At 46.9% G+C, this 23853-nt stretch overlaps 1 protein-coding gene across 5 annotated transcripts in view; it reads left to right on the top strand.

Annotated features, from left to right (window-relative positions):
* LOC137380790 (slit homolog 1 protein-like) overlaps positions 1-23853 on the top strand; it is a 382190-nt gene that overhangs the window by 313864 nt on the left and 44473 nt on the right. For 4 of the 5 annotated variants that reach the window (XM_068053145.1, XM_068053144.1, XM_068053146.1 and 1 more), the window contains 5 exons: positions 1314-1444; positions 3230-3384; positions 4336-4624; positions 7594-7805; positions 13848-14410. In XM_068053145.1, the coding sequence (XP_067909246.1) occupies positions 1314-1444; positions 3230-3384; positions 4336-4624; positions 7594-7805; positions 13848-14086 (1026 nt within the window). In that variant the 3' untranslated portion in view covers positions 14087-14410. Of the gene's footprint in view, positions 1-1313; positions 1445-3229; positions 3385-4335; positions 4625-7593; positions 7806-13847; positions 14411-23853 lie in introns of those variants that run through there. The other variant, XM_068053147.1, reaches the window with a different exon arrangement.

The following is a 23853-nucleotide window of genomic DNA, read 5'->3' as shown; positions in this document are numbered from 1 at the left end:
GGACTCGTCCATTTATTTATTTAGAGATACAGCACTGAAACAGGCCCTTCGGCCCACCGAGTCTGTGCCGACCATCGGTCACCCATTTATGCTAATCCTACACTAATCCCATATTCCCTACCACATCCCCACCTGTCTATATTTCCCTACCATCTACCTATACTAGGGACAATTTATAATAGCCAATTTACCTATCAACCCGCAAGTCTTTGGCATGTGGGAGGAAACCGGAGCACCCGGAGGAAACCCACGCAGACACAGGGAGAACTTGCAAACTCCACACAGGCAGTACCCAGAATTGAACCCGGGTCGCTGGAGCTGTGAGGCTGCGGTGGTCTACTGCGCCACTGTGCCGCCCTTGATTGAGCGGGGAGAAACTTCTTACTCAGGGGGTTTGTGAACCTTTGGAATTCTCTACCCCAGAGAGCTGTGTATATTGAAGGCTGAGGTGGAGAGATTTTTAGATACTAAGGGAATTAAGGGATATAGGGATAGTGCAGGAAGATGGAGTTGATATAGAAGATCAGCCATGAATGGCAGAGCAGGTTTGAAAATAAAAACATAAGAAATCGGAGCAGGAATAGGCCATTCAGCCCCTCGAGCCTGCTTCGCCATTCAATAAGATCATGGCTGATCTGATTGTGGCCTTAATTCCACTTTCCTGCCTGCCCCCATAACCCTTGACCCCCATCGTCAATCAAAAATCTGTCTCAGACTTGAATATATTCAATGACCCAGCCTCCACTGCTCACTGGTGAAGAGAATTCCAAACACTAACAACCCTCAGAGAAGAAATTCCTCCTCATCTGTCATAAATGGGAGACCCCTTAATTTGAAACTGTGTCCTAGTCCTAGATTTCCCAACGAGGGGAAACATCCTCTTAGCATCTACCCTGACAAGCCCCCTCAGAATATTATACATTTTAATAAAATCACCTCTCAATCTTCTAAACTCCAATGAATATAGGTCCAACCTGCTCAACCTTTCCTCATAAGACAAACCCCTCATCCCAGGAATCAGCCTAGCGAACTTTCTCTGAACTGACTCCAATGCAATTATGTTCCTCCTTAAATAAGGAGACCAAAACTGTCCGCAGTACTTTAGCTGTGGTCTCACCAATGCCCTGTACGGTTGTAGCAAGACTTCCCTACTTTTATACTCATCCCCCTTGCAATAAAGGCCAACAATGAATGGCCTACTATGGCTCCTATTTCTCATGTTGATAGAAAAGCGTGACTAAAATTGTGACAACAGGAAGTGCATGCCCTACACAAGATTGTTAATAACAAGTGGGGGACTTTTGTTTCCTCAGGTCTCCACTGCAGAAGATAATGGGATCCTTCTCTACAACGGAGACAATGACCACATCGCAGTCGAACTTTACCAGGGTCATGTGCGAGTCAGCTATGATCCAGACAGTTACCCAAGCTCCGCCATCTACAGGTAATGAAAAGTGGGGCCGAGAGAGTTTGGGATACTCCCTCCTCGATGGGGGTAATTCAGTCGGCTCCTGTCTTCTCCACCAATTTCTCTCCTGCCCCTCCTCCTCCTCCCCCCTTGCTGGCTTCCCATTCCAAATCTTGGCATCTTGTCCAAACATCCATTCTGCACAGGTGAGCCCAGGCAGTGAATGCTAGCAGGTCATAGGAGACGTCACGGTTCCTCACTGGGTGTTGCCTTTGCCAACTGAGCCTTTTGGGAGGAAGCTGATGTGTTCATCTATTCCTCATGTCATGTCCTATCTCCATTAAAAATGGTGGGTGGCAAGTTGCTGCAAGAGTTCTAAATGTAGTTTGGCACTCCTAGTGCCAGTACTGAGGGAGTGCTGCACTGTCACAGGTGCCTCCTTTCAGATGAGACGTTAAACCAAGGCCCCGTTTGCCCTCTCAGGTGGGCGTAAAACCTGGATTATTTGAAGAATGGGAATCCAGTTGACCTTTGACAGGTGCTGTGAAATCTGATCCCCAGCACCCCTTCAGGTAGAGTATTCCTGATTTCAACAACACTCGGGGTGGAGACATTTTTCCTCATTTTCCACTCCCATTCTTTTGCTGATTATTTTAAATCTGTGTCCTCTGGTTATCGACCTTTCTGCCAGAGGAAACAGTTTGCGCCTGCTTGCTCTATGAACATCCCTCATCATTTGAATATCTGTATTGTGGTCTCCCATTAACCTTCTCTGCTCTAAAATGAACAATCCCAGTTTCTCCACTCTCTCCACATTAAGTGAAGTCACTCCTCACTGGTACCATTCTGTAAACCTCCCCCGCACCCTCTCCAAGGCCTTGACATCCTCCCAAGGTCACTGTTCCCTTTAAGCTGTGAAGTCATGCACAAGAAAGAAAGTCTAGAGGGATCACTGCCCAAGGTCGTATCGGTCACAAGCAGTTAGAGTCATAGAATCGTACAGCACAGAATGAGGCCATTCAGTCTATTGTGTCTGTGCTAGTTCTTTGAAAGGGCAGTTGTGCTGAGTCCCGCATCCCTGCTTTCTGTCCATAACCCGGTAACTTCCTCATCCTCAAGTACCTGTCCCACTCCCTTTTACTACTATTTATGGAATCAGCTTCCGCCACCTTTTCAGGTGGAGTGTGCCGGATCCCGAAATCTCTGAATGAACAAATGTCTTCACATCTCCTCTGGATCTTTTAAAGAAAGAGAGACTTGCATTTATATAGCACCTTTCATAACTACCATACCTCTCAAAGCACTTTACAGCCAATGAAGTGCTTTTGAAGTGTAGCCACTGTTGTAATGTAGGAAACGCAGCAGCCAATTTGCGCGCAGCAAGATCCCACAAACAGCAATGTGATAATGACCAGATAATCTGGTTTTACTCATGTTGATTGATTGACCAGGGCACCCGGGAGAACTTCCCTGCTGTTCTTTGAAAGAGTGCCGTGGGATCTTTTATATGCAGCTGAGAGGGGCCTTGGTTTAGTCTCATCCAAATGACGGCACCTCCGACAATGCGGCACTCCCTCAGTACTGCACTGGGAGCGTCAGCTTGGATTTTTGTGCTCAAACTCTGGAGTAGGATTTAAAGCCACAATTTTCTAACTCAGAGATGAGAGTGCTACCCACTGGGACATGGCTAACACCTTGATTTGCCAATGATTTTAAATCTATGGCCTCTGGTTATTGACCCACTGGTCAGTTCGCATGCGGAGAAGGAGAAGGGGAAAGGTCAGCCAACAATGTTCTTTCTGTGTATCCTGCATCCTACAGCCTGGAGACGATCAATGATGGACAGTTCCACACAGTGGAGATTGTGACCTTGGACCAGATGGTGAATCTCTCCATCGATGGTGGGACCCCCAAGAGCATGGAGAGCTCCGTCAAACAATCTACGCTCAACCGTGAAACACCACTTTACATCGGAGGTAAGATGAAAGCAGCCAAGCCAAGCCAAGCTGCCTCACACCTGATCCCCCGAACACACCTGGAATTCCTGTCGTTGAGATCCCTCGTCACCCCTTTAAAATCTACCTGTGCCGACCAGTCTGAGGCTTCTTTCATTTAATTCATTTGTGGGATGTGAACGTCGCTGGAAAGCTCAGTATTTATTGCCCACCCTTCCTTGCCCCTTCAGAGGGTGGTGGTGGGCTGCATTCTTGAATGGTTGGCCTTCATTTGATTGGTGCAGGGTGGCGAGGCATCACAATGATGGACGTGTCGGGCATCCGATAGCAGAAGCACGGGGGCGGGACGGAATACGGTGGGATACAGATCGGCTGTGACCTCATTGAATGGTGGAACAGGCTTGATGGCTGAATGGCCTCCTCCTGTTCACATGTCCCTCGGGCCTTATAAAAAAAAATATAGGCGGTAGCGCGAAGTGGGACAAGTTTCACCTTGCGGGGGGCCAACCCTGCTCATAACGGAGGAAACGGGGGCTGGAGTAGACCATTGCAATCTGATTCACCATTCAGTAAGATCATGGCTGATCCTTGACCTCAACTCCATTTTCCTGCCCACTCCCCATATCCCTCAATTTCCTTAGGGTCCAAAAATCTATCGATCTCAGTCTTGAATATACTGAATGTCTTGAGAATTCACAGCTCTCTGGGGTCGAGAATTCCAAAGATTCACAACCCTCTGAGTGAAGAAATTTCTCCTCATCTCAGTCCTCCATGGCCAACTGCTTCTCCCTGAGACTGTGACCCTGTGTTCCAGACTCTCCAGCCAGGGGAAAACAGACCTTATCAAGATCGCTCAACATTTTATATGTTTCACTGAGTTGGTTGAGTCCAGATTAAATCTCCTGTGAAGCAGCTCGCAATGTGCCTGTTCTTAACAGTTGTGTTTCCGTCCCCTCTGTTCCCTGTGCCCAGGGATGCCTGTTGACGAGAATTCCGCAGCTTTCCGGCTCTGGCAGATCCAGAATGGATCCAGCTTCCACGGGTGTATCCAGAATCTGTACATCAATAACGAGCTCCAGGATTTTACCAAGACTCAGATGAAGGCAGGCGTGGTACCAGGCTGTGAGCCCTGCAGGAAGATTGTCTGTCTCCACGGTATCTGCCAACTTCACATCGACTCTGACCCCGTCTGCCACTGTGAGTCTGGCTGGGTGGGACCTCGCTGTGACCAGCCCGTCAGTGATCCGTGCCTGGGACACAAGTAAGTCCTAAAATACGACCTGCATCCTAACTCGCATCAAGTCCTGTTCGTACATCCCCCTGTGCTCACTGACCTACACTGGCCCACAGTTAAGCAATGCCTCCATTTTAAAACACTCAGCCTCGTTCTCAAATCCTCCATGGCCTCATCCCGCCCCACCCCACACCTATCTCTGTCACCTTCTTCAGCCCCAGAACTTTCCGAGATCCCAGAGCTCCTTCAATTCTGGCCATCCCCGATTTTTAATCACTCCACCATTGGTGGCCATGCCTGGAGCTGTGAAGACTATAAGGTCTTGAATTCCCTCTCTAAACGTCTCCACCTCTCTCTCCTTTTAAGATGCTCCTTCTTTGACCGAACTTTTGGTCATCTGCCCTAATATCTCCACATGTGATTCGAAAGCTGTCTGTCCACTTAGTCCCTCTTTTCCCCAAAGCTCTGCAAATTTTCTCCTTTTCAAGGATTTATCCGATTCCCTTTTCAATGTTACTATTGAATCTGCTTCCATCAGCCTTTCAGGCAGCGCATTCCAGAAATGCATTGAGTTCAAAAATCGAGATTGGCCCTCTCAGTGTAATACTGAGGGAGTGCTGCACTGTCACAGATAACATCAGATGTTAAACCAAGGCCCTGTCTGCCCTCTCAGGTGGATCTAAAAGATCCCACAGCCACTATTCTGAAGAAGAGCAGGGGAGTTTTGCCCGGTGTCTTGGCCAATATTTATCCACCAATCGACATCACAGAAAACGGATGATCTGCTCATTATCACTTTGCTGTTTGTGGGAGCTTGCTGTGCGCAATCTGGCTGCTGCAGTTCCTACAACATTAACTACAGTTCAAAAAGTGCTTCACTGGCTGTGCAGTATTGTGGGACTGTCCTGAGGATGTGAAAGGCTTTATTTTGTATATATATTATCAAATATGAGAAAGTGTAATTGAAGTAGTTGGTTGCAGGTCTGGACGTTGCTGACTGAGTGGTTGAAATTACTGCCTTGGCCACCAGGTGTCAGTGCTTGTTTCCATGAGCATCCAGAGATGAAGATTATGTGAAGCCAAATTCAGAATGAACCCCTGCAGCTCCTGCTAGCCCTCCCCCCAACATTGCTCAGCAGCTAATAGCACCATCCTGTGTGATACTGAAGCTTACAGAGCAGAAGAGACCAGGTTCGAAGGCTAGTCTGTGCATTAAGTGGAGCTGATACAATTGACCTCAGTGACACTGGGACAGGGAGAGGGTAAGTCTACCCTGGGGCTCACATCCTGATTTCTGCCACCTTAAAATGGGAAGAGTCAGGGTCTGCTACGATTCACCCCAAGGTCGATCAGCCTGTCAAACTGTCTCTATTCACTGGGGGCCAGGTATTAGACAGTGTTTGTTGAATGGAGTTTGGAGAGGGAGGAAATTAACATAAAAATCCGAACATTAAGTTCCGAAGAAGGGTCACTGACCCGAAACGTTAACTCTGCTTCTCTTTCCACAGATGCTGCCAGACCTGCTGAGTGAATCCAGCATTTCTTGTTTTTGTTTCAGATTTCCAGCATCCGCAGTATTTTGCTTTTATTCCAGAAGAAGCTTGTCCATTTCTTCTGGGGCAAGAGGAAACACTGGGTCTCTGCTGCGGTCCTGAGTCTCCCAATTGAGGAGGGCGGCCAGTCGCTGGTGTGCGTCCGCACCCAGGCTGCGACTCTCCGCCTTCGGACCCTGCAGTGATACCTGTACGTCGAGCGTCCTCCCCGATGGTGTGTGCTGGCGATCTATTTTTTCCACCAGGAGCACTGCCTTCAAGATGACACGCAGCTCCCGGCGGAGAACGGTAGCCGCGTCTCTCTGAGGGAATTGCCTGTCTTTTATCTGGATCTATTCCGAGTCTGGAACATGGTCGCCGCCAGTCAGGGTGCTCTACTCACTGGTGGCAGAGAGCGCCTCGGCTGTCTGGGTAGCTGGCTCCGGTGACGGACCGACGGGTGGAGGAGTAGCCGAAGCCCCCGGGATGCCCCTCACTGCAGGTGACAAGGGGGCTCGGGAATGCGGAACGCTCCCGGCCGAGCTGACCCCCGCTCAGCTGGAACTGCTCATCAGACCCAGGCCCTGAAACCCTCCTCGGGAGCCTGTCCCGCACAACCCGAGCAGCCTCTCGGAAATGCCCTCTTTGCCACTCCACATGGCGCGGAGATGTTTCCTGTACAGCCTACTCCCGCACACCCTCCACTTCCTCGTCAGCCGGCTGGACATGCCCTTGGTGGACCGCGTTGCCATCTGGCGGCGAGGGGAAACCCCGGTGGAGATCTCTCTCTACACAGGAGTCCTCCCCCTTTACATCGGGGACGTGGGGGTGGAGGGTGCTGCACAGGGCAGTCCCGTGCAATAAACTTTTAAGCAGGTTCACGGACTCCCAGGCTGCCTGTAATTTCTGCGGCCTGGACGAGTCCGTGTTCCACGTCTATATGGAGTGTGTGAGGTTGCAGCCCCTGTTTGCATATTTAACGGGGCTGCTCGTCAGGTTTTGGCTGCACTTCAGCTCCACGCTCCTGATCTTTGGGCACCTGGTGCAGAGGGGTGTGGGCCGGGAGGAGGATCTCCTTGTCGGTCTGCTCCTGGGCCTGGCCAAGGTGGCAATTCACAGGTCCAAGCTGCGGGCCGTCGGGTGGGGTCCGTCCTCCCTGATTGCCTACCCCCCTTCTGTGGTTACGTTCACACCCAGTTGTCTCTGGAGACGGAGCATGCGGTGTCCGCTGATAGGCTTGCGGCCTTCCGCAACCGGTGGGCACCGCAGGGGCTTGAGTGCATCATTGATGCAGAGAATGGCATTTTAATTTGGGTTTTGTTTTATTTAACTGTTTTAATAAAGTTATTTTATAAAATGTATATAAAAGGGGCCTGGGGTATAAAGGCCAACTTTTAAAGGAAAAAAAAAAATCGGGTTAGATAGAGTAAAGCTCCCTTTCTACACTGTCGTTCTGTGCTACAGGTGCGTGCATGGGAGCTGTGTGGCACTGGACCTGGTGACTTACCGCTGTGAGTGCAACGAGGGACACAGGGGAGCACTCTGCAACCAGCAAGAGGAGCTGTTTAACCCTTGCAAGAGGCTGCAGTGCGAGCATGGCCAGTGTCAGATCTCTGAGCTCGGCCAGGCCACGTGTCAGTGTGAGAATGGTTACACCGGTGATCTTTGCAACCAAGGTACGGGCTCAGCTCGGGACTCGTGACAAGCTAGGTGGGATGGGGTGCGGGGAGATGGTCACAGGGGGGTTGATGGGATCTAGGTTCGTGCTTGTTTATTGTTAGATATATCAGTGCATTCTGGGCAGTATTGTCCAAACCAGATTGAATTGTTTGGGGAATTGTCAGCTGGATTAATGAAACTGCACTAGGTTACCACTCTCAAATACATCAAGGAATACATTTCAATGGAAATTTTAAAATAAATTGACGTTGCATTCTGTTATTGCTCTGGTTCATGGGACGTTTTACGTTTGCGATAATGCAAATAAATTTCAGCAGAAACTTCAAGCCAAAGCAAACCAGTGAAACTGCCCCAAACGGAAACTGTTTAATGGGTCAGCCTCCTTTCAGTGAGAAGCACTCTTGCCTTCGAGTCAGGAGGCCATGAGTTCAAGTCCTGCTCCCTGCTGAGGGAGTGCTGCACTGTCAGAGGTGCCATCTTTCAGATGAGATGTTAAACTCAGACCCTGTCTGACATTGCAGGTGGACGTAACACGCCCTGCTCCACTGCTTTGAAGAGGAGCAGGGGAATTCGCTCCTGTGTCCTAACCAATAGATATCCCTCAACAAATAGTTTAAGAACATGCACTGGTTGGTTATTTTATTGTGGGAGCTTGCTGTGCATGCAAATTGGCAGTTGCCTTTCCTACATTACAACAGTGACTACACTTCAGAAAGTACCTTCCTGGTTGTGAAGGGCTTTGGAACATCCTGATTGTTACGTAAGGCGCTATATAAATGTAAGTTCTTTCTATAGAAATAGCCTGATGGGATGTATTTAAAATGCTGTCAGTTCTAAAAAGCAAGAGTGGAGCAGGCAGAGAAAACCAGGTTAGAAAGTTACATAACCTTGACCAATAAATAAATTAAAGCTGGAACACAATTTTTAATAAATAGTAAAAGGTTAAAAAAATAATAAATGTGACAGAGAAGTAAAGGAGATTTTTTATATTTTTTCATTCTTATGTTCATCGAATCACACTGAGTCTGCAGCACAGAAACAGGCCAGTTGGCACAACCAATGCTGGTTTTTCTGCTCCACACGAGCCTCCTCCCACCCCTCTTCATCTCACACGATCAACATAGCCTCCTGTTCCTTTCCCCTCTCGTGTTTATCGAGCTTCCTCTTAAATGTATTGATGCTATTCACCTCAACCACTCCATGTTGTAGTGAGTTCCACATTCTCACCACCTTCTGGATAAAGAAGTTTCTCCTGAATTCCCTCTTGAATTTATTGGTGATCATCTTATATTGAATAATTAAAACAAGTCCAAATCTAATAATCCAATACTAGCTTTATTACTGTAATGTATTTGTTTCTGCATCACACTTTATAAGAACCTTTCAATAGTGAACTAGCTCAGCCAGAATGGAAATTGCCTTAATCGAACTATTGGTTCATTTTAATCGTTTTTTTTTAAATTAAAAAAGATAACTTACCCTGATTGTTTGGGTTAACAGCACGGCAGCATCACAATTGTACAAAAGCATTCCAGGTTCAGGGAGGAGCAGATGCTGGCAATGATAAACTGCCAGAATTAGGATCACAAAATCGGAGCATGGCTGTTCATGAATGAAACCGGGAAGCACATCTTCACAGAGAAGGTGGTGTAAATCTGGAATTCTGAGGCCGCTGGGTGGGGGGGGGGGTCACCTGGACTGAGATTGATAGATTTCAAGGGTATTAACAGATCGGGAACAATGGCAGTAACATGGAATCGAGATACAGATCACTCATTGGCGGAACAGACGAAGGGCTGAATGGCCTTCTCCCCAACCTAGACCAAGGGAGCAAAACCTTTTAGGTGGGGATAGAGTGGTGAGGACAAGGGGAAATATATCAAAATATAAATTGCCAGACTGGGTGACATTGTGAGTAAAATACTGACATGTGTGACCTGGGTTTAAATACAGCTCAGACTGGTGAGATGAAAATCTGTGTTTTGTTTGGCTGTAATGATCCTTCAGTAGGTCACAATCATTCACCCAATTGTTCCTTTGTGATTTTTAGAGCGAATGTGAGTAGTTTCTTTAATTGTGTAAGTTTTTCATGTTCATTAAATATCTTCTTCTTCTTTGGCCTCCTTGTCTCGAGAGACAATGGATACGCGCCTGGAGGTGGTCAGTGGTTTGTGGAGCAGCGCCTGGAGTGGCTATAAAGGCCAATTCTAGAGTGACTGACTCTTCCACAGGTGCTGCAGATAAAATTGGTTGTCGGGGCTGTTACACAGTTGGCTCTCCCCTTGCGCCTGTCTTTTTTCCTGCCAACTGCTAAGTCTCTTCGACTCACCACACTTTAGCCCCGTCTTTATGGCTGTCCGCCAGCTCTGGCGATCACTGGCAACTGACTCCCACGACTTGTGATCAATGTCACAGTACTTCATGTTGCGTTTGCAGACGTCTTTAAAGCAGAGACATGGACAGCCGGTGGGTCTGATACCAGTGGCGAGCTCGCTGTACAATGTGTCCTTGGGGATCCTGCCATCTTCCATGCGGCTCACATGGCCCAGCTATCTCAAACGCCGCTGACTCAGTAGTATTATTTATTTATTTATTTATTTAGAGATACAGCACTGAGACAGGCCCTTCGGCCCACCGAGTCTGTGCCGACCAATAACCACCCATTTATACTAACCCTACAATCATCCCAGTGTGTATAAGCTGGGGATGTTGGCCCCCTCAAGGACTTCTGCATTGGAGATACGGTCCTGCCACCTGATGCCAAGGATTCTCCAGAGGCAGCAAAGATGGAATGAGTTGAGACGTCGCTCTTGGCTGACATACGTTGTCCAGGCCTCGCTGCCATAGAGCAAGGTACTGAAGCCACAGGCTTGATACACTCGGACTTTTGTGTTCCGTGTCAGTGCGCCATTTTCCCACACTCTCTTGGCCAGTGTGGACATAGTGGCAGACGCCTTTCCCATGTGCTTGTTGATTTCTGCATCGAGAGACAGGTTACTGGTGATAGTTGAGCCTTGGTAGGTGAACTCTTGAACCACTTCCAGAGCGTGGTCGGCGATATTGATGGATGGAGCATTTCTGACGTCCTGTCCCATGATGTTCGTTTTCTTGAGGGTGATGGTTAGGCCAAATTCGTTGCAAATTCATTAACTATACAGTCATTAAAAGCTTCATGATAAAACATAGCACGGGGTTAGATAGAGTAAAGCTGCCTCTACACTATCCCATCAAACACTCCCAGGACAGGTACAGCACTATTTTGAAAAAAGGCTAAGACTACTAAGAAGATTGTGCTGAGACTGGAGTGTGTAGACCCTAACTGTCGATCAAAGAGAATGCTGGCCATCAAAAGGTGCAAGCACTTTGAGCTGGGAGGAGACAAGAAGAGGAAGGGCCAAGTCATCCAGTTCTAAGCTGCAGTCTTTGCATTTTGGAGTACAGATTCACAATAAAAATAATTAAAATCTAAAAAAAAAATGGGGTTAGATACAGAATAAAGCTCCCTCTACACTGCCCCATCAAACACTCCCAGGACAGGTTTTCTTCATTTTCTTTATCCCTTACACACCATCCTGACTTGGAACGATATCGCTGTTCCCTCTTTGTCACTGGGTTAAAATCCTGAACTCCCTTGCTAACAGCTCTGTGGGTGTACCTATAGCATGTGGATTACAGCAACTCAAGAAGGTGTCTCACTATCACCTTCTCAAGGGATAATAAGGTGGTGATGTAGTGGTATTGTCACTGGACTAGTAATCTAGAGGCCCAGGTACTGCTCTGGGGATATGTGTTCAAATCCCACAACGGCAGATGGTGAAATTTGAATTCAATTAATAAAATTAGTCTAATGATGACCATGAAACCATTGCCAATTGTTGTAAAAACCCATCTGGTTCACTAATATCCTTTAGCCCTCTGAAATGGCTTGGCATGCCACTCAGCTCAAGGGCAAATAGGAGTGGGCAATAAATTCTGGACTTGCCAGTGACTCACACATTCTGTGAATAAAGTTTTAAAAAATCTCGACTAGTTATGATAATATTGGAGATGGGAAAAAGAATCATCCAATTGAGTAACAAAGAGTCTGTTGGCTTTCCAGTTGGTTGTGCCTGCAAAAGATGACCATGTCAGTGCACCAATTTCTAGGAAGTTGTGTGGGGTGGGTTTAGAGTCAGGATTTCACGTGATCAAAACCTCTGCGGAAATACACCCAACGACAGGGGCAACTCTAAGCTAAAGAGAAGCAGCAGATGTCGGAGAGGACAACGTCTAGTCAATATTCACATACCCTGGTATGTAAGGGAAACCCAAGCACATGGTGCAGGCGATGTAGAGTGAGGCACACTCTTGAGGAGTGACCCAATGGCTCAGTGGTTGAATGCACTATATGCTGCGGGAATGAACTATTACAGACAGAAGAAGGGTGGGTGTGTAGGGTAGGGCCAAAAGCAAAACAAGCCAGCTTCCTGCTACATGACCCAGTGATTCCCTGCTTCCCTCTGGACCTGGACACTCCTGGAATGCAGATGATGTTTGAGGGCAAGTTCAGGCCGAGCTGTAACATCTTCCAATGTCGAATTGCCCACCGACACTCACTCTGTGGACTGACATGTAAACGAGGGCTTCTCAGTGAAGGTGTCTGCGAGACATGGGAGAGGAGAAACTTCTAGGAAAAATAATTTTCAGAATAAGCAGTCAATGTAATTTTTAAACCCACATCCTGACGTGACCTCCGTGTGCACGACTTGGAAGTTAAACCCAGAATGATGAAGGAAGCTGCGATCACTTTCTCGATGTCGAGAAACATCCCAATTTTCTCCCGACCTCAATTAAAACACGCCTGGGTGAAAATCAACAACAACTTGAATTGATGTAGTGCCTTTAATGCAGTAAGTGTCCCAAGGTGCTTCACAAGAGTAATTATCAATTGACACTGAGCCACATAAGGAAATATTGGGGCATGTGACCAAAAGCTTGGCAAAGAGATCGATTTTAAGGAGCATTTTTAAAGGAGGAGAGAGAGGTGGAGAGTTTTAGGGAGAGAATTCCAAAGCTTAGGATCCAGGCAGATGAAAACATGGCCTCATGTCGTTCACCAACTGAAATCAGGGATGCGTAAAGAGGCCAGAATTGGAGGAGTGAAGAGATCTCGGAGCGTTGTGGGGCTAGAGGAGGTCACAGAGACCTCGGAGGGTTGTGGGGCTAGAGGAGGTCACAGAGACCTCGGAGGGTTGTGGGGCTAGAGGAGGTCACAGAGACCTCGGAGGGTTGTGGGGCTAGAGGAGGTCACAGAGACCTCGGAGGGTTGTGGGGCTAGAGGAGGTCACAGAGACCTCGGAGGGTTGTGGGGCTAGAGGAGGTCACAGAGATAATCAGTGTAAAAGAAAAACGGGGTCCAAGGAAACTCCAGACTTTCAACAGTAAATTTATTCTAGTTTCAGCTCGTTTCATCATCAACTGAGCAAATCAGACACTGCATGAATCTGGCCTTGGAGATTTTCAATTTATATTGTGACTAAAATCCATTAAAAGAAACAGATAATAGACAGCAGATTTCAGTACGGATCAAAAAAAAAGGTAAAGTTGCTTAAAAAAAAGTTGCAGTTGAAAGAGCAAGAAAACAATTAGTTTGATTGTTTCCCCCCCCCGAGAATCTGGCTGTGACATTGAGACACTGCACCCCTCAAACCCCCACCCGCCCTGAACAAGTGCGATGGGAGGAGACTCGTGCTGGAGATGGGAGGGAGACGAGTGTGTGGGTGGAGATTTTACCAGTCGTGGGTGGGTGAGCGAGGGCTTGATGGACAAAGATGACACATTGAGGAGACCTGGGCGCGCTGCAGTCACGTTTACGCCCAGAATCACCCCCCTCGATCTTTGAAGTTGTGTAACCTGCGCCCTGAGGGGGCGGGCATCTCTGGGCATGAATGCGGAGCAGCCTCCAGCCGGTTCTGATTGATTTTCTCTTGTCTCTCCCCACCCTGTGACCCCCCCCTTCCCTTCCCCTTCCCTTCCCTTCTTCCAACGCACCTTTGCAGAAGCAGAGTGTCGAGGGGTGCCCGTGCGGGATTATTACCAGTTACAGAGGGGCTACACCATCTGCCAGAGCTCCCGACGGGTCTCCTGGGTGGAGTGCCAGGGGTCGTGCCCGGGTCGGGGTTGCTGCATTGAGTTGAAAGTCAAACGACGGATGTACACCTTTGAGTGCAGCGATGGCTCATCCTTCACTGAGGAGGTAGAGAAAAGCGTCAAGTGTGGCTGCACCCGGTGCCTGTAGCTCCGATCGAAGCCCCCCCCTCCCCCAGCCGAGACAGAATATATTATATATATTAAAATAAAAACACACGCACATCAGCAACAAAGCAAATCAGCAAAATCGACAAAGGACGCTGACTTATTTGTACAATAATAATTGCTTGAAACAACCACAAAAATAAAAGGAAACACATCGTCCGATCTGGCAAGTTCCCCCCGGACCCCGGATAGAAATATATGTTCAGAAGCAGAAAAAAAAGACTATTGTGATACCGCGACGGGACCAGAAGGTCACAGCTGAAGTCCTGGAGCTTCTCGATGTGGTACCGAATAGCGGGGAGGAGGTTGGGGGGTGGGGGGGGGGGGTGGGGGGTGTGGTGGGGGGGGTTAGGCAAGCAAACACAATCCGGGACTGCCAACACTGTCTGTCTCTCGTCTTTATTACATTCTTGCAGAGTGGCTTGTCTGATGTTAAGATGGTCAATGTAAGGGGAGGGAGGGGGTGGGTGGGTTTTGTGGGAGGGGAAGGGCTGGGTCAGGTGGGGTCTCAGGCTAAATCACACCAGAAAAAGCAAACCAAAACAAACAAGCGTTGCTCTTTTGCTTGTACGTCATACAGGAATGAAAGCTGCCTTTATGGTGCAGAATCCCTCAAACAGGAGGCTCAGTGACACATCCCCTCCTCCCTTCTATCATGTTTGATGGGGACAGTGTAGAGGGAGCTTTACTCTGTATCTAATCTGTGCTGTACCTGCCTTGTGAGTGTTTGATGGGGACAGTGTAGAGTGAGCTTTACTTTGTATCTAGCCCCATGCTGTACCTGCCCTGTGAGTGTTTGATGGGGACAGTGTAGAGGGAGCTTTACTCTGTATCTAACCCCGTGCTGTACCTGCCCTGGGAGTGTTTGATGGGGACAGTGTAGAGGGAGCTTTACTCTGTATCTAACCCCGTGCTGAACCTGTCCTGGGGAGTGTTTGATGGGGACAGTGTAGAGGGAGCTTTACTCTGTACCTAACCTGTACTGTATCTGGCACTGGCTACCTGAGTGAGTTCCGCCCGCTAACATTAATATCCCTCATCTGAATGGGCCAAAAAAATTCACGCAAAAGAAAAGTCACACAGACGGGAAGGTGGGTCGAAGTTATGATAGGTCTCAGAGGGAGTTGATGAACTGGTCGAGATTTGTCCTCACACAAGATGTCACCGTACCTGCGTCGTGTCACTGTCACGCACCTCACTGCAGCCTTTGCCTCATCCTCGATGTTAATATAGTGCGCAGTGTAGGCAGCACTGCGAGAAATGATGGTCTGGCATGCTTTCAAGGAGAGTAACATGCAGAATTCTTGTGCAATGGACAAAAATTCAAAAATAACAGGTCATATTACTGAATGAATGGTATTGAGTTTTTTTTTTACAGTAAGATGCTTGGCTACCCAGTTTTGTTGTATGGTTATAATATAAAATAAAATATTATTTAAAACAGTCAGAGCAAGTTGACTTTACACTTAAAACTTCAGTAAAGCACATAAATAAAGAAGCTCTCTCAAGTGGTTTCACTGTTTCAATAACGAAGGTGACTGATTCAGTCAAGCCATCGTGGATCTGAGCTCGGGTTGCAATGGAGACACTACTGTTGACCTTAGCACCAGATCCTGGGCTATGGCCCTCGTTCCCATGGGGTTATATGTTGCCTGAAAGGATGTGTTCAACTATTCGCTGCTTCACTCTGCACTAGAATATCTTGTCAGAACTCACTGAGCAAACATTGGTAAAGTATTGGGAGGGAACCCAGTTCGTGTAGCATCCGGACAGCAATGGGAGTTGATAGCTTCACAAGTCAGGGTTGCCAACCCTCTAGGATTGCTCTAGATTAAAGATCAAACTCCAGCACACTGCAATGAGCAACACCCAGGGACAGAAATAATAATGACGGTTTAAAAAAAAATTGTCTTTAAAAAAATTTCTTGAACACTTTTCATGATTAGTTATAGAATCATAGAATGGTTACAACACAGAAGGAGGCCATTTGTCCCATCGAGTCCCTGCTAGCTCTCTGCAGGAGCAATTCAGCAAGTCCCATTACACCGCCCTTTCCCTGTAGCCCTGAAAATCTTTTCCCTTCAGGTAATTATCCAATTCCCCTTTGAAAGCCGCAATTGTATCAGCCTCCACCACACTCAGGCAGTGCATTCCAGATCCTAACCACTCACTTTGTAAGTTTTTCCTCATGTCGCTGTTGGTTGTTTTGCCATTCATCTTAAATCGGTGTCCTCTGGCTCTCGACTCTTCCGCCATTGGGAACAGCTTTTCTCTTTCTACTCTGTCCAGATGCATCATAAATTTGGAACACATCTAACAAATCTCCTCTCAACCTTCTCTTCTCTAAAAACAGCCCCCAGCTTCCCCAATCTATTCTCGTAACTGAAGTCTCTCATCCTCAGAACCATCCTCATAAATCTTTTCTGCACCATCTCTAAAGCCTTCACATCCTTCCTAAAATATGGTTATTAAAAAATTGAGGTGGGAAGCAAGGCTTTTTGACAGTGAAAAATCATCCACTCTGGAAATGACAAGTCACTTTGCTTTGCTGTGGGCCTGTAGGCTATCTTGATGATGGAACTGTTGGTCGACCAATGGTGAAATCTTCGGTGGGGGGGGGGGGGGGGGGAGATGCAGGATTAGTTGGAGGCAGGAGGTCATGTGCTGACCCCCGTTAGGAATACACCTAATCTGCGTTGAGAACTGCTGCTCATGAGGGGAGGCAAGAACATAAGAAAATAGGAGCAGACCTTACGGCCTCTCGAGCCTACTCCACCATTCAATACGGTCGTGGCTGAACCTCGGCCTCAACTCCACCTTCCCACCTGCTTCCCATATCCTTCGATTCCTCGAGAGATCAAAAACCTGTCACATCTTGAGTATATGCAACGATCTTCCACAATCCTCTGGGGCAGAAAATTCAAAAGATTCACAACTCTTTCCCCTCATTGCAGTCCTAAATGATCATCCTATTATCCTCCGACTGTGCTCTCCTCCTGTATTCTAAACTCCCCAGCCAGGGAACAATCTCTCAGTATCTACTCCTTCAGAAGCTTGTATGTTGCAATGACGTCATCTCTAAAGGCGGCACAGTGGTTAGCACCGCACCCTCACAGCTCCAGCGACCCGGGTTTGGTTCTGGGTACCGCCTGTGTGGAGTTTGCAAGTTCTCCCTGTGACCGTGTGGGTTTCCTCCGGGTGCTCCAGTTTCCTCCCACACGCCAAAGGCTTGTGGGTTGATAGGTAAATTGGCCATTGTAAAAAAAAAATTACTCCTAGCGTAGGCAGATGATAGGAGAATTGAGGGGATGTGAGAGGGAAAAGTAGGATTAGTATAAATGGGTGGTTGACGGTCAGCACAGACTTGTTGGGCCGAAGGGCCTGTTTCGGTGCTGTATCTCTCTATGACTCATTCTTCTAAACTGCAGAGAGTATAGGCCCAATTTACTCAGCCTCTCATTAGAAGACAACCCTCTCATTCTGGTGCTTAATCTAGTGAAAAGTATGAAGAAAAATTTCAAGCTCAGCATATTGCACATTCCCTCACTCTTGCTGGATTGAGGGTGATGGGGCAGGGTCTTAAGCGAAATGATTATTGGGTTGGTCTCAAGAGTCCCCATGGCTCTAAGTCCAATTGGTCAGAACTGTGTTGGGTGACATTGTTCTCATTCAATCATCTATAAGACTGGGGGCCATGTGGGGGATTATCCAGCTGTATTCATGGGCTATCTGGAGTCTCCAAGCCCTTCCAATCTGCCCCTCGAAACCCAGGCAATCCTGAAGGGGTGGTAAGGGCTATTTTTAGCATCATGGACTCAGTGGTGGTTGAATTCTAAATCGAAACACCATGATCTGACTGTGTTGGTAACTTGAGATATACACTACTTAATTGGCAGTACAATCTAAATAGTACTATGTGGAGAGGTGCAAGAACAGAGGGGCCTGGGAGGTGCATCTTCACAAATCTTTGAAGATGGCAGGGCAAGTTAATAAAGCCAGTGGGATATTTGGCTTTGTAAATAGGGGCACTGAATACAAAAGCAAGGAAGTTATGCTAAACTTTTACAAATCTCTGGTTAGGCCCTGGCTGGAGTATTGTGTACAATTCCAGACACCGCTCTTTAGGAAGGATATCAAGGCCCTGGAGAGGGTGCAGAGATTTACCAGGATGGTACGAGGGATGAGGGACTTCAATTAAGTGGAGAGACTGGAGAAGCTGGGGTTGTTGGTCTTAGAGCAGAGAAGTTTATGGGAGACCTAATAGAGGTGTTGAAAATGATGAGGTTTGATAGTTTCTCCCTACTTGCTCTATTTCCTTTGGCAAGTGGGTCAGTAACCAGACGTCATAGATTTAAAGCAACTGGCAAAAGAACTAGAGGGGCAATGAGGAGAAATCATTTCACACACAGTATGACCTCATGAAGTCCCAAAGTGCTTTACTGCCAAATGAAATATTTTTTTGAAGTATAGTCACTGTTGTAGGAAAAGCGACAACCGATTTACGCACAGCAAGCTCCCACAAACAGTAATGTGATAAATGACCAGGTATTGGTTGAAGGATAAATATTGGCTCCAGGTAAAGCCTGGCTCAGGTATAAAATTAAAACCAGACCCGGGCCCGGGCCCGACAACGGCCCAACCCCACCCGGGGCCGACAACGGCCAAACCCCACCCGGGGCCGACAACGGCCAAACCCCACCCGGGGCCGACAACGGCCAAACCCCACCCGGGGCCGACAACGGCCAAACCCAACCCAGGCCAGACAACGACCAAACCCAACCCGACCAGACAACAGCCAAACCCAACCCGACCCGGACACGACCCGACAACGGCCAAACTAAACCTGGCCCGACAACACCCAAACTGAACCCGACCCGGACCCGACCCGACAACAGCCAAACTGAACCCGACCAGCCAACAGCCAAACCCAACCCGGGACCGACAACAGCCAAACCCAACCCGGGACCGACAACAGCCAAACCCAACCCGGGACCGACAACAGCCAAACCCAACCCGGGACCGACAACAGCCAAACCCAACCCGGGACCGACAACAGCCAAACCCAACCCGGGACCGACAACAGCCAAACCCAACCCGGGACCGACAACAGCCAAACCCAACCCGGGACCGACAACAGCCAAACCCAACCCGGGACCGACAACAGCCAAACCCAACCCGGGACCGACAACAGCCAAACCCAACCCGACCCGGTCCACAGTCCTTTAATTCTTTTAACTGCCTGACCTGACCTGAAAATACCAAACATATTATAAAATATAAAAATCGTAGATTAAAACAAAAACAATGCGAAATGAAACAGTACAGGCCAGCCCGACCTGACCCCAAATGCTGGACGCAGAAATACTGACCCGACCTGAAGCCGACACACATGTAGTCGGGTTTGGTCGGGTTCAGGTCAGGTAGCCAGGCTTTAGATCCAGGACACTGGGGATAAGTTCCCTGCTCTGCTTTGAAATGGTGCCATGGGATCTTTTACATCCAACTGAGGGGGCAGACAGGACCTCAGTTTAACATCTCATCTGAAAGACACCCCCTCTGACAGATTGACAGGGAGAGGAGAGGGAAGGAAGAGAGATGGACTGAGAGGAAGGAAATATGGGAGGAAGACACACAGACACAGAAAGGGGAACAGAAAGAAAAGAGAAAACCAGAGGGGAGAAGAAAGAAAGAGAAATATTTACAAAGGAAGAAAACAGGCGTAGAGACAGACAGGGACAAGAGGAGAGACAGACAAATGGGTTTTCTTCTCTAGGCATACAGAGCAACAAATGAAAACCCAAATCAGCAGTCCTGAACATTCTGATAAGATTTACTATCATCAAGTACACACTGTCTCTGAAGCTTTCAAGAGGGGCCTCCATTCTGCCAATGTCACCAGCAGGGTACTGTTCACAATAGGTAATCCCCCAACCCCCACCTTGCAAAAATAAAAGTTGCTAAAAGGATTTGTGGTTTATTTGAGAACAACCTAAATACAATAAAAAAAGACAAGGTAATTCAGAGTGTTATGCGCATTTTATTCTAAACTGGTAACGTATTCACTAAGCTTTGATCTCTTTAAGTGCAGATTCTAAACCTACCAATGGAACTGAGGGCATCACACGGAGTGGCTGGTTAACTAAAACATGGATTTAATTTATTTTTTTTGCTTGAACCTACTCCACCTCCACGCTAATGTTGGCGAACTGTTACTGTTTTTCTTAGAATATTTGATTACATTCGGAGACGTGATAGGCAAGGGCCTGTGAGGAAATTGTGTGCAACCCTCAGGGAAAGGAGAAATGGGTAAAGCCACATGTTTTCCAGTAACTCAGTCAGTTTACCCAGTAACTGAGCTATACAATCCAGGAAGATTCCGGGTTCAATCACAGTCTCGGCCGAGTTAGCTAATACTCACTGGAGGCAATGGTAGAGGGGCCACAACTAGTTCGTAATCCAACAATCCCAGCTGGGAATACAGGTGGTGCACATATTTGGTTCCCAATTTTAAATCTGTAGAGCTAGGAATTGAATTTCTGTAGCACCTTTCAGATTAGGACTGCCCAAAGTTCTTCGCAGCAAATAAAATGCTTTGATGTTTAGTCACTGTCTTGTAGCCAAATGCAACAACCAATTTGCACACAGCAAGATCGCACAAACAGCAAAGAAGTAAATGACTGGATAATCTGTGCATTGTTTGTTGTTAAGGAAGAAATATTGTCCAGGACAACAGGAGAATTACCTTGCTTTTCTGCTGATAGTGTCACAAGATCTTTTCTGTCCACATGAACAAGGCAGACTTGCCAGAGGTTTAACGCCTCATCTGAAAGACAGCACTTCTGACAATACAACACTATCTCAGTACTCCACTTAAGTGTTGGCCGAGATTATTACTATTTACTCTCGGTAAAGCCCAAGTCTACCCAAGACTTGAGAATGCTGTTCCCACCTCTCTCTAGCACACCTGGAGAAAGGAGGACCCAAAGCACCTTCCCGACACTGTGACGTGCAGAACAAGCCTCAGTGGCTGGCCTTGAGGTAGGGCAATCTCTGGACTGTACGATGTCCTTCACTCTCTGACTGATCTACCACAATGTTGGAGTGCTTGGATCAAAGCTCTGACAACCTTTCCTCTTGGATTACTTTACAAACTTACAAGGCTTCATACTCTGTTGTGAAGCCAAGAACCGGCCGTGCGCTGGTGGATTTGTTGTGTTGCGGGAAAGCTTGCACACAGAATGATTCAGACGTTTGAAAGGTGCTGTGAAAGGACGCATGATATTCTATTTTTGCCCCTTTTGAAGTTGTGGACGGGCTCTGTGGCCAATTGCTCTTTGGTTGCTCTCCACTAATTTGTTCATGTGTCATGCTCTTTTGGAATTCATTGCCAAAGCTATCACATCTGACCTGGTGTCCTGGGCTGATATTTACCTCTTAACTGACATCACTAAATGACAGATTATCTAGCTATTTATCTCATTGTTCTCAACAAGCTCCAACAAATAGCAAATTTCACATTTCCCTACATTACAACAGTGACTACACTTCAAAAAAAGTACTTTATTAACTGTAAGATGCTTTGGGACTTCCTGAAGTTGCTATATAAATGCAAGTTATCTCTTCTTTTCTTTGACCAGGTCCCAGTCTGCACCCAGCAGGCACAGGCTCATGCTCCCAGGAGTGGCCACAGAGAGGAAGAAAGTTTCTAAGAGGGGGAAAAACATCCATGGCTAAGCAAGGAAGTTAAGGATAACATAAAGACAAAATCTATGGCATACCATATTGCAAAGGCCAGTGGCAGGCTGGAAGATTGGGAAACTTTTAAAGATCAACAAAGGGTTGCTAAAAAAGTAATAAAAAGAGCAAAGGTAAATTATGAAATAAAACTAGTGCAAAATATAAAAACAGATGGCAAAAGCTTCTATAAGTAGATAAAGGGTAAGAGTAGCTAAAATGAATGTTGGTCCCTTGGAGGATGAGATTGAGAAGTTAATCGAGGGGAACACAGAAATGGCAGAGACACTAAATCAGTATTTCGCCTCAGTTTTCACGGTGGAGGACACTAGTACCATCCCAATAGTAACAGGTGATGCAGAGGTTACAGAAATAGAGGAACTTAGAACAATCATCATCACCAGGGAAAAAGTACTGAGCAAACTATTGCCATTGAAGGCAAACAAGTCCCCAGGGCCTGATGGCCTACATCCTAGGGTCTTAAAGGAAGTGGCAGCGGAGATAGTGGATCCATTGGTTATAATATTCCAAAATTCCCTGAATGCGGGAAAGGTTTCAGTGGATTGGAAAAAAGCCAATATAACGCCCTTATTCAAAAAGGGAGGCAGAAAGTAGGAAATTATAGACCAATTAGTTTAACATCTGTCGTTGGGAAATTGTTAGAATCCATTATTAAAGGAGTAATAACAGGACATTTAGAAAGTCAAAATGCAATCCATCAGAGTCAGCATGGTTTTATGAAGGGTAAATAGTGTTTGACTAATTTGCCAGAGTTCTTCAAAGATGTAACAAGTAAAGTGGATAATGGGGATTCTGTAGATGTAGTATATCTGGACTTCCAGAAGGCATTTGATAAGGTGCCGCACAAAAGGTTAATACACAAGGTAAGAACACATGGGGTTGGGGCAATTTGTTAGCTTGGATAGAGGATTGGCTAACCAACAGAAAACAGAGAGTCGGGATAAATGGGTCCTTTTCTGGTTGGCAAGATGTAACTAGTGGGGTGCCACAGGGTTCGGTCCTCGGGGCCCCAACTATTTACAATCTATATTAATGGCTTGGATGCAGGGATAGAAGGTACTATAGCCAAATTTGCAGATGACACTAAAATAGGTGTGATAGTAAGTTGCAATAAAGAAATAAGAAATTTACAAATGGATATGAATAGGTTCGGTGAATGGGCCAAAATTTGGCAGAAGAGTTTAACTTGGATAAGTGTGAGGTTATCCATTTTGGTCGGAAGAATAGAAAGGCAAATTATCTAAATGGAGAGAAACTTCAGAGTGCTTCGGTGCAGAGGGGTCTGGGTGTTCTCATGCATGAATCGCAGAAAACTAGTATGCAAGTACAGCAGGTAATAAGGAAGGCAAATGCATTTATTGCTAAAGGAATAGAGTATAAAAGTAGGGAAGTGTTACTGCAACTGTACAAGGCATTAGTGAGACTGCACCTGGAATATTGTGTACAGTTTTGGTCCCCTTACTTGAGGAGGGATATAGTTGCATTGGAGGCAGTTCAGAGGAGGTTCACTAGATTGATTCCAGAAATGAGGGGGTTTGTCTTATGAAGAGAGATTGAGCAGTTTAGGCCTTTACGCTCTGGAGTTTAAAAGAATGAGAGGAGATCTAATTGAAGTATATAAGATGATTAAGGGGACTGACAAAGTAGACATAGAGAGGATGTTTCCTCTGGTGGGGCAATCTAGGTCATAGTTTTAGGATAAAGGGGTAACAGATTTAAAACAGAGATGAGGAGAAATTACTTCTCTCAAAGGGTTGTGCGTCTGTGGAATTCACTACCCCAGAGTGTGGTGGATGGCGGGACATTGAGTAAATTTGAGGAGATAGACAGATTTTTAATTAGTAATGGGTTGAAGGGTTATGAAGAAGGGGCAGGAAAGTGGAGTTGAGGCCAAGATGAGATCAGCCATGATCGTATTGAATGGCAGAGCAGACTCGAGGGGCTGAATTGCCTACTCCTGCTCCTAGTTCTAATGCTCTTATATGATCAGGGAAC

The sequence above is a fragment of the Heterodontus francisci genome, chromosome 20 (assembly GCF_036365525.1).
Source record: "Heterodontus francisci isolate sHetFra1 chromosome 20, sHetFra1.hap1, whole genome shotgun sequence".
Classification (NCBI taxonomy): Eukaryota; Metazoa; Chordata; class Chondrichthyes; order Heterodontiformes; family Heterodontidae; genus Heterodontus; species Heterodontus francisci.
The sequence above is the reverse complement of the archived record's forward strand: the minus strand, read 5'-3'. Positions and strand labels throughout refer to the sequence as shown.